This window comes from Emys orbicularis, chromosome 10, assembly GCF_028017835.1.
Source record: "Emys orbicularis isolate rEmyOrb1 chromosome 10, rEmyOrb1.hap1, whole genome shotgun sequence".
Classification (NCBI taxonomy): domain Eukaryota; kingdom Metazoa; phylum Chordata; order Testudines; family Emydidae; genus Emys; species Emys orbicularis.
The window spans coordinates 45,141,771-45,157,630 of record NC_088692.1 but is presented as its reverse complement, the minus strand read 5'-3'; the positions used below and the strand labels follow the sequence as shown (position 1 = coordinate 45,157,630).

General features: G+C 43.9%; 1 protein-coding gene across 1 annotated transcript in view; it reads left to right on the top strand.

Annotated features, from left to right (window-relative positions):
- Positions 1-15,860, top strand: part of BBS4 (Bardet-Biedl syndrome 4) — a 95,350-nt gene that overhangs the window by 52,564 nt on the left and 26,926 nt on the right. Inside the window, exons 4-6 of the mRNA XM_065412690.1 lie at positions 13,292-13,355; positions 14,375-14,486; positions 15,197-15,269. Of these exons, the coding sequence (XP_065268762.1) occupies positions 13,292-13,355; positions 14,375-14,486; positions 15,197-15,269 (249 nt within the window). The remainder of the gene's footprint in view (positions 1-13,291; positions 13,356-14,374; positions 14,487-15,196; positions 15,270-15,860) is intronic.

Sequence of the window (15,860 nt, the reverse complement as noted above, 5' to 3'; positions counted from 1 at the left end):
AGCTGATCTAGGGCAATTTGTTGAGCAGAGTGATGTAAGCTTCGTTATGATTGCATCATCCATGACTTCTAGGAATAACATGATGCAATTCATATCATGTATGACGCAATACCAGCTTCAGATTGCATCATTCATTGTTTTGCCTAAAAAGCAAGTACTGTCCAAACCCAGTCATAGATTTATTCATAGATCCAGTCAAAGATGTATTTTAGTCATTTCTGGTTTAAATTGAGATCCCTTCCCTTTATAACTCACTTATCCTCCGCCATTCCCAAGTCAAGGGTCGTATATACTGACCCAATAGCATATCTTGAAAACTAGAGCCAATCAACAATTTTAAGCATCATTTTCATTCTCAGTGACCCAGAATTAGTAAAGTTTGACTACATTTATTTCAGAAGCATTTTGGCTGTAGAGCAGTGATACCTATTTCAACATCTGCCAAGGCATTTCTGCCTCTCTCCAGGTTTTAAACTCTGAGGGACCTATGTGTGTTCCTCAAGGAGCATCCCCGGACCACTGTAAGGGATTGCCTCAGGATTCTAGGTCATGAGGCGGCATGTATATACGTCACCCTGCACACCAGACTTCAGACCGCTGCAGGCATGGCTCAGCTCGGTCTATCATCCTCAGATTCACCTCTGAGATGAGCTGTTTTGTGTTTCAGACACCATGTTGTCTTCTCTGAACTGGTGGCTGAGCCAACCCAACATGTGCAAAGGAGTTCCCTTCTCTCCCATCAATGACTATGGTAACACATGCCTTAGCCATGGGATGGGGAGCACATCTGTGATAAATGAAGGGGGGGAGATAGCTCCCTTTTATGGACACGCAGCCAGCCAATTAGCTACAAAATCCCTGTTGATAGCTGTCCTCTACTTGCTTTACCTGTAAAGGGTTAAAAAAGCCTATAGGTAAAAGGAAGGAGTGGGCACCTGACCAAAAGAGTCAATGGGAGGGCTAGAACTTTTTAGAATCGGGGGAAAAAAACTTTCCCTTTGTCTGTCTCTGGTTGTTCTCCCAGAGAGGAGAGACAGAGCAGCAATGCTGTAAGACACTTTAAGCCAGGTATGGAAAAGACCATCAGATCATACCTAGAAACTCATTTGAAACCCCAGATATGTAAGTAGATCAAGAAATGTCTAGGAAGACGCAATTAGGTTTATCTCTTTTATTTCTTTATGGCTTGTGGACTCCTCTGTGCTAACCCCAGGTGCTTTTGTTTTGCTTGTAACCTTTAAGCTGGACCTCAAGAAAACCATCCTAGTGGCCATGCTGGGGTGAACAGAACCAAAGACTGTTTGAGGAAGTCATTCCACTGGGAGGGAATGGGCAAGGACGTTTCTACCTATGTCTGGTCTTGTGAGGTGTGCCAGAGGGTGGGAAAGCCCCAAGACCAAGTCAAGGCCCCTCTCCAGCCACTCCCCATCATTGAGGTTCCATTTCAGGGTGTAGCTGTGGATATTCTGGACCCTTTCCATAAAAAGATACCCAGAGAAAAGCTGTACATACTGACTTTCATGGATTTTGCCACCCGATGGCCAGAAGCAGTAGCTCTAAGCAACACCAGGGCTAAAAGCGTGAGCCAGGCATTGGCAAACATTTTTGCCAAGGTAGGTTGGCCCTCCGACATCCTTACGGATTCGGGAACTAACTTCTTGGCAGGACCATGAAACGTCTTTGGGATGCTTATGGGGTAAACCACTTGGTTGCCACCCCTTACCACCATCAAACGAATGGCCTAGTGGAGAAATTTAATGGGACTTTGGGGGCCATGATATGTAAATTTTGTAAATGAACACTCCAATGATTTGGATCTAGTATTGCAGCAGTTGCTCTTTGCCTACAGGGATGTACCACATCCCCGTTTGGGATTTTCAACCTTTGAACTCGTTTATGGCCACAAAGTTAAAGGACCATTACAGTTGGTGAAGCAGCAATGGGACGGGGTTACATCTTCTCCAGGAACTTAACGTTTTGTAACCAACCTGCAAAACACCCTCAAAGACTCTCTAGCCCTTGCTAGAGAAAACCTACAGGATGCTCAACAAGAGCAAAAGGCCTGGTATGATAAACATGCCAGAGAACGTTCCTTCAAAGTAGGTGACCAAGTCATGGTCCTGAAACTGCTCCAGGCCAATAAGATGGAAGCATCGTGGGAGGGGCCATTTATGGTCTGAGAGCGCCTGGGAGCTGTTAATTACCTCATAGCATTCCCAGGCCCTACCCTAAAACCTAAAGTATACCATGTTAATTTTCTAAAGCCTTTTTATTCCCGAGAAATCAAGGTTCTCCAGTTTACAGCTCAGGAGAGAGATGACGCTGAGTGACCTGAAGGAGTCTACTATGAAGGAAAAAGCAACAGTGGCGTAGGGCATAAGCAGCAACAGCAAATCCAGGAGCTGTGCACCAGCTTCGTGCCAATGTTTTCAGCCACCCCAGGACAAACAAAACAGGTGTACCACTCCATTGACACAGGTGATGCTTGCCCATTTAGAGCCCAACCTTACCGGATGGCTCCTGAAGCCAAAACCTCAATAGAAAGGGAGATCAAGGACATGTTACAGATGGGTGTAATCCTCCCCTCTGAGAGTGCAAGGGCCTCTCCAGTGGTTCTGGTTCCCAAACCCGATGGGGAAATCCGCTTTTGCATGGACTACTGTAAACTAAATGTTGTAACTCACCCAGAAAACTATCTAATGCCACGCACAGATGAGCTATTGGAGAAACTGGGACCTGCCCAGTTCATCTCCACCTTAGACTTAACTAAGGAGTACTGGCAAGGGCTGCTAGATGACCCCGCCAAGGAAAGGTCAGCCTTCATCACCCATGTAGGGCTGTATGAATTTAATGTGCTCCCTTTCAGACTGCAAAATGCACCCGCCACCTTCCAGAGACTGGTGATAACCTTCCGGCTGGAGTTGGGGAATTTGCAGTCGCCTATCTTGATGATGAGGCTGTATTCTCAGATTCCTGGGTAGAACACCTGGAACACATCCAAGCTGTCTTCCAGCGCATAAGGGAGGCAGGATTAACCATTAAGGCTAAAAAGTGTCAAATAGGCCTAAACAAGGTAACGTACCTTGGACACCAGGTGGGTCAAGGAACTATCAACCCCTAAAGGCTAAAGTAAATGCTATCCAAAATTGGCCTGTCCTTAAGTCAAAGACGCAGGTCCAATCCTTCTTGGGCTTGGGTGGATATTACAGACGATTTGTACCACACTACAGCCAAATTGCCACCCCACTGACAGACCTGACTAGGAAAAAGCAGCCAATTGCAATTCAGTGGACTGAAAAGTGTCAGAAAGCCTTTAACAAGCTTAAGGTGGCCCTTACGTCTGACCCTGTACTAAGGGCCCTGCACTTCAACCAATCTTTCATCGTAATCACAGATGCATCCAAGCGTGATGTAGGAGCAGTTTTAATGCAGGAAGGACCAGGTCAACAATTCTATCCTGTCGTGTTCCTCAGCAAAAAACTTTCTGAGAAGGAAAGCCACTGGTCAGTCTCAGAAAAAGAATGTTACACCATTGTGTATGCTCTGGAGAAGCTACGCCCATACATTTGGGGATGGCGTTTCCACCTGCAAACTGACCATGATGTACTGAAGTGGCTTCACACAGTCAAAGAAATTATCAAAAATCTTTTTCCGTGGAGTTTAGCTCTTCAGGACTTTGATTTTGAAATACAACACATTTCAGGAGCCTCTAACAAAGTGGCTGATGCACTCTGCTGGGAAAGTTTCCCAGAATCAGCCTGATAAAAATGTTCCTGTATTCTAAGTCATTGTAGTCTTTGAAATGTGAAAAATACTGTTTAGTTCTTCATGTAATTAGTACTAAAATTAGAGGTGCATGTATCTTATTAACTCTGTTTCTTAAACCTCCAGGAAGAAATCCCAGCCGGTGTGGACCCGACCTGAACCAGTCTGGCCAGCACCGTCTATGATTGGGGGGGGGGGGAGGGGGCGTATTATAAATGAAGGGGGGGGGGTAGCTCCCTTTTATGGACACCCAGCCAGCCAGTTAGCTACAGAATCCCTGTTAGTAGCTGTTCTCTACTTGCTTTACCTGTAAAGGGTTAAAAAAGCCCATAGGTAAAAGGAAGGGAGTGGGCACCTGACCAAAAGAGCCAATGGGAGGGTTAGAACTTTTTAAAATCGGGGGGAAAACTTTCCCTTTGTCTATCTCTGGTTGTTCTCCCGGAGAGGAGAGACAGAGCAGCAATGCTGTAAGACGCTTTAAGCCAGGTATGGAAAACCATCAGATCATACCTAGAAACTCCTCATTTGAAATCCCAGATATGTAAGTAGCTCAAGAAATGTCTAGGAAGATGCAGTTAGGTTTATCTCTTTTATTTCTTTATGGCTTGTGGACTCCTCTGTGCTAACCCCAGGTGCTTTTGTTTTGCTTGTAACCTTTAAGCTGGACCTCAAGAAAACCATTTTTGATGCTTAATTATTATATTTGTTCTTTTTAAATCTAGCAAGAGCCTAAGTTCCAGATGTATTTTTTTTTCTTTTTGTTTTTAATAAAATTTACCTTTTTTAAGAACAGGATTGGGTTTTTGTGTCCTAAGAGGTTTGTGCATATGTTGTTTAACTAGCTGGTGGCAACAGCTGGGTTTTTTGTTTGTTTTGTTTTTGTTTTTCTTTCTCAGCTCTTTCCCGGAGGGGGTGTGTGAAAGGAGGGTACCCCACAGGAAGGAATTCCCAAATGAGCCTTCCTTGGTTCTCAAAGGGGTTCTGCATTTGGCCGGTGGCAGCATCTACCCATCCAAAGTCAGAGAGAAGTTGTAACCTTGGGACTTTAATACAAGCCTGGAGTGGCCAGTATTAATTGTTAGAATCCTTGCGGGTCCCCACCTTCTGCACTCGAAGTGCCAGAGTGGGGAATTAGCTTTGACAACATCCAAGCCCCGTCCAGGCCCAGGGGTTGTGGACTGCCTACTAAGCCAAGCTCCATATAAATGTTTGAGTTGCAAGTGATACTTTATGCATGTTAGTAGTTCCAGTCTCACATCCAAGGCAAGACTGTCCAGGTTCTCACCGATAACACCATAGTAGTGTTTTATGAGAACAAGCAAGGTTGCGCCAGATCCAACAGCCTTTGCCAGGAGGCAGTCAAGTTATGGAACTTGTTTATTTGGAACTCAGTCACTCTCAAGGCATCTCACCTACTAGGGGTTCAAAATGGCCTGGTGCATTGTCTGTGCAGATCCTTCAACTTGGACCACAAACGTCTCTCAACATGAACTTTCTAGTTTGGATGTTTCACATAGGGGGCTTTCTGTCCGTGGGACTATTTATGACTCGGTCAAACAGGAGGTGTCCCCATTTCTCTTCCAAGGCAAGTCACAGATGTGGGTCCGTATTGAAACCTTTCCTGTTTCCGGGGGACGAGGACCTCCTCTATGTGTTCTCACTAGTGCTCCGATTCCCAGGGTCTTCATCAAACTCAAGCAAGATCACAGCAGAATGATCCTTATTTCTCCAGCTTGTCCAAGACAGACTTGGTATTCAGACCTCCACAAACTGTCCTCTCGGGAACCCTTACCATTGCCAGTGACCAAAGACCTCCTAATGCAGAACCATGCATCCATGCTGCACCTGAATCCTCTAGTACTGCACCTCACCACTGATGAATCATGCTGTTGAGTGCAGAGGAAGTGCATTGGTCATTTGCTGTCCAGAACGTTCTTCTTAATAGCAGAAAACCTTCCCCCAGAGCTGCCTACCTAAGTGGAAACATTTCTCCATTTGGGGAGCCTCCCATAATGTGTGTCCAACTCAGGCCAGCATTCAGACAATCCTAGACTGTTTTTTGCAAATTAGATTTCAGTCTAGCATTCAGCTCTGTTAGGGTACATCTGGTTGCCATTTCAGCTTTCCATCCTCTGATAAATGGCAAGACTGTCTTAACTCACCCCATCACTATCAGATTCTTGAATGGTCTGGAGAGGTTATTCCCACCAGTCTGAAAACCAATACCTTCCTGGGATTTGAATTTGGTGTTGTCTGCACTAATGGAACCTCTCTTCAAGTCTTTGGTGTTATGCTCTTTTTTGCACCTATCAGCAAAGGTATCATTTTTAGTGGCCATCACTTCTGTCAGGAGGTAGGTGAACTGAATGAATTGGTCACTGATTTACCGTATACTGTTTTCTACAAGGTCCATCTTAGATCACACCCTCACTTCCTCTCCAAGGTGATCTATGAATTCCACATGAACCAATTTATGTACCTGCCAGTTTTCTTTCCAAAACTGCATGCACACAGGGTGAGAGAAGGCTCACCACTCTCGATGTTTGTCGCTTGTTGGCTTTTTACCTGCATAGGAAAAGCCCTTTCGGGCCTCTTCCCATCTCTTTGTTCCATACACAGAACGTATGTGGCACCATCCAGTCACAACTCAGAGACTTTCCAAATGGATCACCAGCTGCATTGCGGTGGCTTATGCTGCTAAAGGAGTAATGCTTCCGGATAGACTCGCAGTGCACTCAAGCAGAGCACATGCAACCTCAGCAGCATTTCTGGCACATGTCCCATCGTGGACATCAGCACAGCAACAACGTGGTCCTCAGATCATGCTTTCACCAGACATTATGCGCTCTCTGCCACTTCAAGGTAAGATGCAAATGTAGCAAGGTAGTCCTACAATCTCTCTTCCAATGAGGCTCTGAGCTCTACCTCGTGAGGTATATACCATGTACCTACCTATCTTAAAACAGAAAAACTTCAAAAACAGACTCCAACGAGAGACTGCTGAGCTGGAATTGATATGCAAACTAGACACAATCAACACAGGATTAAATAAAGACTGGGAATGGCTGAGCCATTACAAACATTGAATCTATCTCCCCTTGTAAGTATTTTCACACTTGCTTCTTATCAAACTGTCTGTACTGAGCCATCTTGATTATCACTTCAAAAGTTTTTTTTCTCTTACTTAATTGGCCTCTCAGAGTTGGTAAGACAACTCCCACCTGTTCATGCTCTCTGTATGTGTGTGTATATATATCTCCTCAATATATGTTTCACTCTATATGCATCCGAAGAAGTGGGTTGTAGCCCACGAAAGCTTATGCTCTAATAAATTTGTTAGTCTCTAAGGTGCCACAAGTACTCCTGTTCTTTTTGACATATGCAAGCACTCAAATAAGAAAAAACAGTTACTTACCTTCTCGTAACTGTTCTTCAAAATGTGTTGCCTATATCCATTACATGACCCACTCTCCTTCCCTGATGCATCAGAGTCTACTAACAGGTTCCAGTGTGAAGGAACTGAAGGTGGAGCCAACTCTGCCCTTTATATCTTGCTCATAGCACAAAGAGCTAGATAGTGAGCAGGGCCACCCCTACATGTACCACTAAGGAAGACTCTCTGGCACCGGCGCACAAGGCATATACACACCTGTAGTGTAACTGACATACAACACATCTTGAAGAACAGTTACTCTTAACTGTGTTTTTTTTTCCCCCCCCAGTTGATTCTCCTTACAGCCTTTTAAAACTCAAATATCAAAATGAATACAGGCTTCCCTTTTTTTCTAGTGACAGATAGGTTTTCCCAGATGATTATAACTCTATTGCATAGTGCAGAGTCTCTCAAAGATTCTGTTGCCTCTGCAGTAAGACATTGCATTGGGCAAACACCTCCCATAAGAGAGTGAGAGGAAAGGTCTTGACTTTGCTTGATTGAAGGTCATTCATTTTACACATAATATGTTGCACCTTTTGATATGTCTTCAGTTTGGTGAATAGGCTGGAACTGTTCAGTGGTGCAGAACTGTAACGCAGAGCAGACAAAGAGTATAGTAAGTCATTTAAACAGTATGTTCTCTAGACAAGATTAACACAGTTCATTAAAGGGGACCTGCAAAGAGATAGGAGGAGGGGAATTGGCGGTTGGATTGGTTTTTTGCTACTCCTGCTTGCTTCCCTCCTTCTCTTCCCCCCCCCCCCCTTAGAAATGTCAGGGATGTCAGGTCTTGGCTTTCCCTTATCTTTGTTGGAGAACTTCTTGGCTGACTGGGAGCTCACTCAGCTACTAATTGAAGGTGCACTTTGAATCCTTAACACAGAAAGCTTTTCTCTCAAATCTTGGAGTTAAATAGGTGTAAACAAAATCAGTGCTGACAGTCTGAATAAAAATCACTTCCCCTCTCTATTAAGCTGGTTGCATTTAAAGAGGAACAAACCTAACATTCTTTTCCTTTGTAGATCAGTTGTGAAGCAGCAGCTCTCACACTGGTCTGTGAAGCCCCAATAGTCTGTAAAGTCTTGGTGGCTCACAAAATGAAACATTGAGAACAAAGTCAGAAGGATTGGTCAGGGCTATGGCCTACGAAAGGATATCCCTTTCTCTCTTGCTCATGAATGTGCTCATGTGCACACACTTGTGGGTACACGCTCACAAAGCAGACTCCAGAAAGAAGTATATAAAGGTCTAGTGTCTTAAAGAATGAGGGAATGAGTGGATCAGCCCCTCCCATTGTCACAGCCACAGTGATCTAGTCCACTGCAGAGCATGAGGTTTAAATAGTGTTTGGGTTATTCCTTAAAAATCCATTATTGCGCAGATGTTTATTGAATGAACAGTTGCCAGGGCCGGTGCTACCATTAAGGCGAAGTAGGCGGTTGCCTAGGGCGCCAAGATTTGGGGGCGCCAAAAAGTGGTGCCCCCAATTTTTTTTTTTTTTTTTTTACAGCGTTCCTTCCCGAGCGCGCGGTCGCCACTCCACTTCTCCCGCTTACCAGGCTTGCAGCGCCAATCAGCTGTTTGGCACTGCAAGCCTGGGAGGGGAGGAGAATTAGAGCAGGGGCGGTGTGCTCAGGGAGGAGCTGCCGCAGGGCTACCCACCCCAGCTCACCTCTGCTACGCCCCCTCCCCGAGCACGCCGTCGCTCCACTTCTCCCGCCTCCCAGGCTTGCGGTGCCAATCAGCTGTTGGCGCCGCAAGCCTGGGAGGGGAGGAGAATTACAGCGGGGGCGGTGTGCTCGGGGAGGAGGCGGAGCAGAGGTGAGCTGGGGTGGGGAGCTGCCGCATGGCTCCCCGGGGGGGGGAGCATAGTGGGGGGGGGCACCTCAGGGCGGGGGGGAGGGGAGCTGCCGCAGGGCTGGGGGGGGGGGCGCAAGGTGGAAGTTTCACCTAGGGCGCGAAACTTCCTTGCACTGGCCCTGACAGTTGCCCTGTCAAGGCTTAGCTAAGAAGTGACTCTGATCTGTAAACTCTGATGGCAACAGTCATTCCTTTATCAGCTCTCTGAGAGAGGCATCCTCCTTTGCATTAGTTCTTGATTTTCATAACTTTGACCTGAATTCTGCCTGACTTTTCCCCCCGACTTCTGTCTATTAAAGAGTTTTTAAAATCCCCATATTTTCCAATGATGCTAAGCATCATTGCAGAATGACTTGTTCCGCCACCTACACCTTCCAGAAATGAAAGGGTTAACTTGATTAGTACTTTTACACTTCCACTCCCTCCAATTTTGTTTTGGTGTTTCTGAGGGTTTTTTGGTAAATTTTACTGCTTGTTGAAATAAGAGATTGATGGTACTGGCTGTTAAATCCTGATGCCTTGGAAGCCGGCCAGATGCAAGACAAACTTCTGTACACAGCCCTAGGCTGTGACACCCTCTGCTATTCCTATACAGTCAGTAGCATAGGCATTGGTGCCAGACTGTGTTCAGTAGTTTTGTGATGCAGATACACACTTACCCGAGAGTAAACAGAGATTGTCAAAGACTTCACTTTGAAATCCAGCTCTTCATTGTGTGCATCTTCATAGATTATTTTGCAGCTTCAAATCCAGTTTCTTCCCCCTTCATCCATTTTTAAAATCCCCTCCGCTTTCTGTTACACACAAGGAAGGAATAATTAAAATAACCACGTGTTTTTAATTCATTAAATTCACCCTGTTTGTTCTTGTACCAAGATTCCTAAATTCTGTCAGCAAGTTAAGGAAAATTGGGGAGGAAAAACTGGGATTATAGTTCATTGTCTTTAGCACAAGCACTTTTGTGATGTGATTTTTCAGGGCTTAAAGAATTAATCAAATGTCTCTAAAAGAGAGCTATCTGTTGTCCTCTCTTGCTCTAAGAGACTGATACTGTGTGGATGGAAAAATGTGCTTCCCATAATCAATAAGTGGGTGTTACCCAGGGCTTTCTGAACCCAAAGTAGTGATAATTTAACTGTTTCTCTTCAGGAATAAATCCATGAGACACAGCTCCTCCATCTGATAAATGATTGGTACAAACAAGAGTGCTTTTACCTAAAACTACTTTTTATTAGCTTTCAAGCACATACACACACTCATGCTGTAGCAGTAGGTTTTAGAGCATTCCTGTGGCGACGAGAGAAGAAAGGAAACAGAAAGCCTGGTCTGTGGTAGCCAGAAAGCCAAAAAAAAAAACCCTCAGGGACTTTTCCCTGAGGTTTTTATTCTTTCTACTTCCCTGCTTACAACCCTTCTAACTGGTTAAATTCTTGCGCATAGAAGAAGCATACAGTGTACAACAACATAAGATAACAAACCCATATCTTGTGCACGTGAAAGCCAGCTGCGAGGGTGATGATCAAGTCAGCCAGTAAGTTTCCTAATCACAGACACTGGGGTGAAGGCCACTCCTGCCTTGTAGCCACAGACACAGTGTGCCGCACCTGTGAGCTGACGATTCGGGAGCTATGCGTCCCTACACATTCCAAAACTTTATAGTTACCCAGAGTTTGAGATGGTTTTGAGTAATCAACAGCCAGGCTTCTGGGGGCCCTCCTTCTGTCCAGCTGCTGGGGAGTTTAGGTGTCAGCTTCTTGCCCAAAGAAAAGCTCCCTTGGGCTGTTCCAAGGTGTTTACTTTTACTTTTTTTATAGCTAACTTTTACAAATCACATAATTTATAGTAACCCCTAGTAGGTTACCAGTTTTTCTAGTTTTAGCAAATTGCTTATTATTTTTATTAATAAAAAAATCCTAATATTTCTAGCCATAATAAACTTATATATTAGAAGCACCCAAATACAAGATCGCTATTCATTTTTATTTTTATGGTTTTATGATTTGTTAACGTTTTCCCCTCCTCACATTTAAATTAGCAAAATTGCAAACATGCAGCTGTTTGTCCTTGTCTCTTAGCTAGGAATAATTTTTAGGACTCTGTGGTGTTTGGTTTTCATCTAGCAGTGGCTGGATACTAGGGTGACCAGACAGCAAATGTGAAAAATCGGGACGGGGGTGGGGGGTAATAGGAGCCCTATATAAGAAAAAGACCCAAAAATCGGGACTGTCGCTATAAAATCGGGACATCTGTTCACCCTACTGGACACACAAAATGGCTGACTACAGTTAAGTTCTGGTGTTACAATGGAGTATTTAGAAATGGGTGAGAGATCTTCTTATGAACATCTAGTACTAATCTAATCTGTAAATGCAAAATTGCAGATTTGTGGGAGGAGTCTGTTAGCTAAAAGATCAGCAGATACAAATCCAAGCAGAAGGGCTGCCTGGGGTTTCTTTTCTCTTGTATTGTCTTGCTGTCTCACCCCGGGTTTTCTTTCACCTTGGATCTTAGCATATGCATCTTCCATCCACACATGCTAAAGTGAGAGTGTCCTCATTTTCAACCCCACAAAACATTTCACAGTGATAAGGTTTCACTGTAATAACCTCCCCACTCATACTCCCTCAAACTCCTTATGAGCTAGATTTTAGGTCAATTTCCCCCCCCTTATTTCCAGTCCCTTCGTTCAGCTCCTTGCTTGAGGTGGGGGTTGCTGGTGCTGATAACATTGCTGGCAGGAGTATCAGAGCAGCACCAACTTACTGCTAGAGTGGAAAGAGACAAAGTCCCCTTTCCACCTCTCCCACTCCCATCTTCTCCATTCCTAAGGAGCCAGTTTGTGGGTGAGGGAGAAACCTCAGAGCCCTTCTTCTGTGAAAGATCAGTGCAATCAATTCTTAGTCATACTCCTTGTCCTCTCAAAGGTCCAATCTGGTTTTTGAAATGTTTTCATTCTGTTACATGACCAGAGTATAGTAGAATGAAATCTTCAGATTAGCTGGCACTATGGAGTATCTCCAGCCTGATCCCGGACCGTCAGTCACATGAACATAGCCAGTAAGGGTTTGACACTTTTATCAGTTCCTTCCTCCCCTTACTCCAAGAAGTATCACTTGTTCATTCTGGTTTTGTTGATTCAGTTGCAGCTGCTCCACTTTTATTCATTTCTTCACAAAGCACCTGGAGTGGAGGCCTCTGTTAGCATGGGATGTTTTTATAGATTCCATGTGGGATTTTCTCTGGGGAATATCTAATTATCTTTGGCAATAGGAATGAAGGGGGCAATAGTAAAAGGGCCACAGTACTGCCAGTGCAGTTCTTCCATATAGAACGTAAAGGGGTTCTACTGAAACTTTCTCTGATAGGGAGCTTCTGTCTTGGATTTCTTCTCCCCATTCTTCTGTTGTATGGGTACCATCTTTATCGTGAACAACCTTCCCTCACATTCAGAAGGGTGATCAAAATATTCCTTTAAAAAAAATCACACATCCATGCACACACTGCCTTCAGTTTCTCAGGTCCAGTCCTGTTGCTGCAAAAGTGCTGTGTGATGGAAATAAACATTCTTTGAAAGCTGAGCTCTGCAAATTACAAGTATTGAGAATTTAGTTATGGTTCTTGATAGCACCATTGTTAAAATTTTGGAAGTCTAAAACATTAATAGAACTGGAGTTTATCCCCAGGAATTTGCTACAGCTGACGGGTGAAGTGGAAACATTTATTTCAGAAGTCATTTTACAGGGCAGCTCAGAGCACAAACTCTGATTGATGAACATTATTGTTATATTGCATGTGGAAGTTACCTAGTGTCTTCTTTGCCAGATCCATAAGTGGAAGGAAATCAGCAAGAGCAGTGCAGTAAGGCACTGTATGGTGTTTGTTTTCAAATTCAGTTTGTTAAATTCAGGGTAAATTAAAGATTGAAGATATTGTGCCTTTGTGTTATGAGCACTGGTGTAGTGCAGTTGAGTTAATCACAGTACATAGAAAACATGCTTTCCAACTAGATTGGCGTGGATATTTAGCCAGACTGAAATAAACATCACCTTAAATATACAGTTTCTCTTTACTGAAATACTGATATCTGAAGGATTTTTATAGGTTTTTTTGTAAACTATTATATTATTGGATTGCCTATTCCTTTAATATAAGGGAATAATGTTCAACTGTCCAACAGATGCTCTGGTGACAGGAATTCTGTTTGATATAATTTTCACTTCATTGTTTCAGATTGCTATCAAAGAGCAACTCCACGAGACTCAGGGAATGTGTGAATATGCAGTCTATGTTCAAGGTATGCCAGATGAAGACTATGAAAATAATCTGTCATCCTGAGTTACTTCTGCTTTGAAATGCAATTCCCTGTTTTAAAAAAAAAAACCACAAATATAAATACCATATGTGAACTCTAGCAGGATTTAATGAAAATGTGGTTGAGTGAATAGACATGCGATAACTTCTGAAATGTTTCTACTTGCCTGGTTTAATTTTGAAATCCAGGGTTAACACTTTAATGAATAGATGAGGATTGGTTCTTCTTGTGAGTACATGAGTTTTTCTTGGTGACCTGATATCTTCAGATCTTCCTGGAACTGCTGATGCTTGGCTCTGGTTATAATTGGCCCTCTGCATTTGACTGTGTCATATGAAATGTGTTTTTTGTTAGAACCATGTTCTCTAAGGTAACTGTTTAGTTATGGTTTCCTTTAAGGACGCATTAATGTTCAGTATGCAGTGGCTCCTGTGTTTGCTTACACAGTCAGAACATAACCAGTGCCAATTCATTGCCTTGGAATGTTATGAAAATGAAAAGTATTATCTCAAACCACCCTCGATTCTTTAGAGTACCACAATCTGTTCTAGGGATGAAAAGAAAGATTTATTTTGTAAAGGAACATGGCCCTGAAGGCTGAAGTTCCCTGTGTCATGTTGGCAGAATGCAGGCGGGGGGATGATCTGAAGGTCATCAGTGGGCATCAGTGCTGCAGTTCAAATTGCAGTACACTGGAGCATTTCAGGGGCTAAGAGAATTTCAGACTTTCTGTTACTGAAGACTTAGGGCTCCCTCCCCTCTAAAGTGGTTTTCAGCCTCGAAGCAAATACAGTCCTGTGTGCACCCTAGCTCAGTCAGCGCTGGCACCTCAGCCCGCTCAAATGAAAGTTTCTGGTTATGTTGCTGTAATAGAGGGAGCAACTGAATGGAAACTGTTACAGTTCATCTGTCCTCCCTGTACAGTCGAGGCCTGCCAGTGATGTGGCTTGTCTTCCCTACCGGGTAATGGACTAATTTGCCTTGTGTGTGTTGCTTTGCAGCCTTGATACTTCGTTTAGAAGGGAAGATTCAAGAATCCCTAGAACTTTTTCAGACATGTTCCATTCTAAATCCTCAGAGTGCTGACAACCTCAAACAGGTGGCGCGATCATTGTGAGTGTAATTTTATTCCTGCAGTCTGAAGTGTCACACAGTACATGGCAAGCTTTGTTTTTGTTCCAGACGCAAAGTTAATACCATTTAGATCCCAAGTATGTTTCCTCACCATCGGCACTTAGATTGGTTTCCATAGACGAGAACTCCCTATTAAATTAGGATCTCTAGCACAGTGCATCTGTCTAGTTGTAATCATTGATGCTCTTTCATGACTTTTTTCTTCGTTGTATTTTTAATGCTTGGGGAAAAGTAATACTGATGATTAGATCAAGAGCTGTTAATGCAGGTATGTGCTGTGCAGGTTTGTACCACTGAGCCCTGCCTGTGTGCATGTGATTGTGTTGGGCACCTGTCTCTGTGGGAGTTAGTCCCAGATCTGCAAAGATTATTAGGTGCCTTTCTCCCTGGGTCAAGAGAGTATTGCAGAGGCAGTGCATTCATGACGATGAAGGGAGCACTCACTTCTCTCATCAGTGATCCTCTGGCTTGCTAGAGATCAGCATTGACTCACTACAAAGAGATCCTCTTCCTACTTAGATTGTAGACTTCTTAGGACAGAGGTATGTCATTGGTAGATTGCAAAGCAGTATGCAGACCTTTGGGGTATGTAAATAATATCATTCTCCTTGGCTGGTAGGTTGGTGGCTGCACAGTGTGACCTCACGCTTAAAGGGCAGAGAAAAGTAAAAATTGAAATTCTTTCACAGGTTTCTGTTGGGAAAACACAAAGCAGCTATTGAAGTATACAATGAAGCAGCTAAACTCAACCAGAAGGATTGGGTAAGTACAGAGCCTTTTGCCACTAGAATCTTTCTTGAGGCACAGTCAAACATAGACCCATGCAACATGTTTGTATTCTGCAGGAAATCAGCCTTCCAGTCAAACCCTGCATAGCCATGTACAGTACACACTGAGCTAGATTACTTCAAGGGTAGATATGGAAAGCACCTGTCCAGTCCAGAAACCCTCCAGTACCACTGATATAGAATCATAGAATATCAGGGTTGGAAGGGACTTCAGGAGGTCATCTAACTCAAAGCAGGACCAATCCCCAGACAGATTTTTGCCCCTGAGCCCTAAATGGCCCCTTCAAGGATTGAACTCACAACCCTGGGTTTAGCAGGCCAATGCGCAAACCACTGAGCAAACCACTGAGCTATCCCTCCCCATCCTGTGGGTAATTGGGTAACTTGTTCCACTGGTACCTAAAGTAGTGCAAAACCGCCCCCAAATAACCAATGGGCTGCACTGAGTATTGTCTGTCTTTGCAAAATTCAGGTCCACTGTTACAGGACTAGTAATAAATAAAACCCTCCCAAGTAGGAGAAGAGCTGAAAGAAGAGATCTACAAAGAGCAATGAGTGTAAAGTG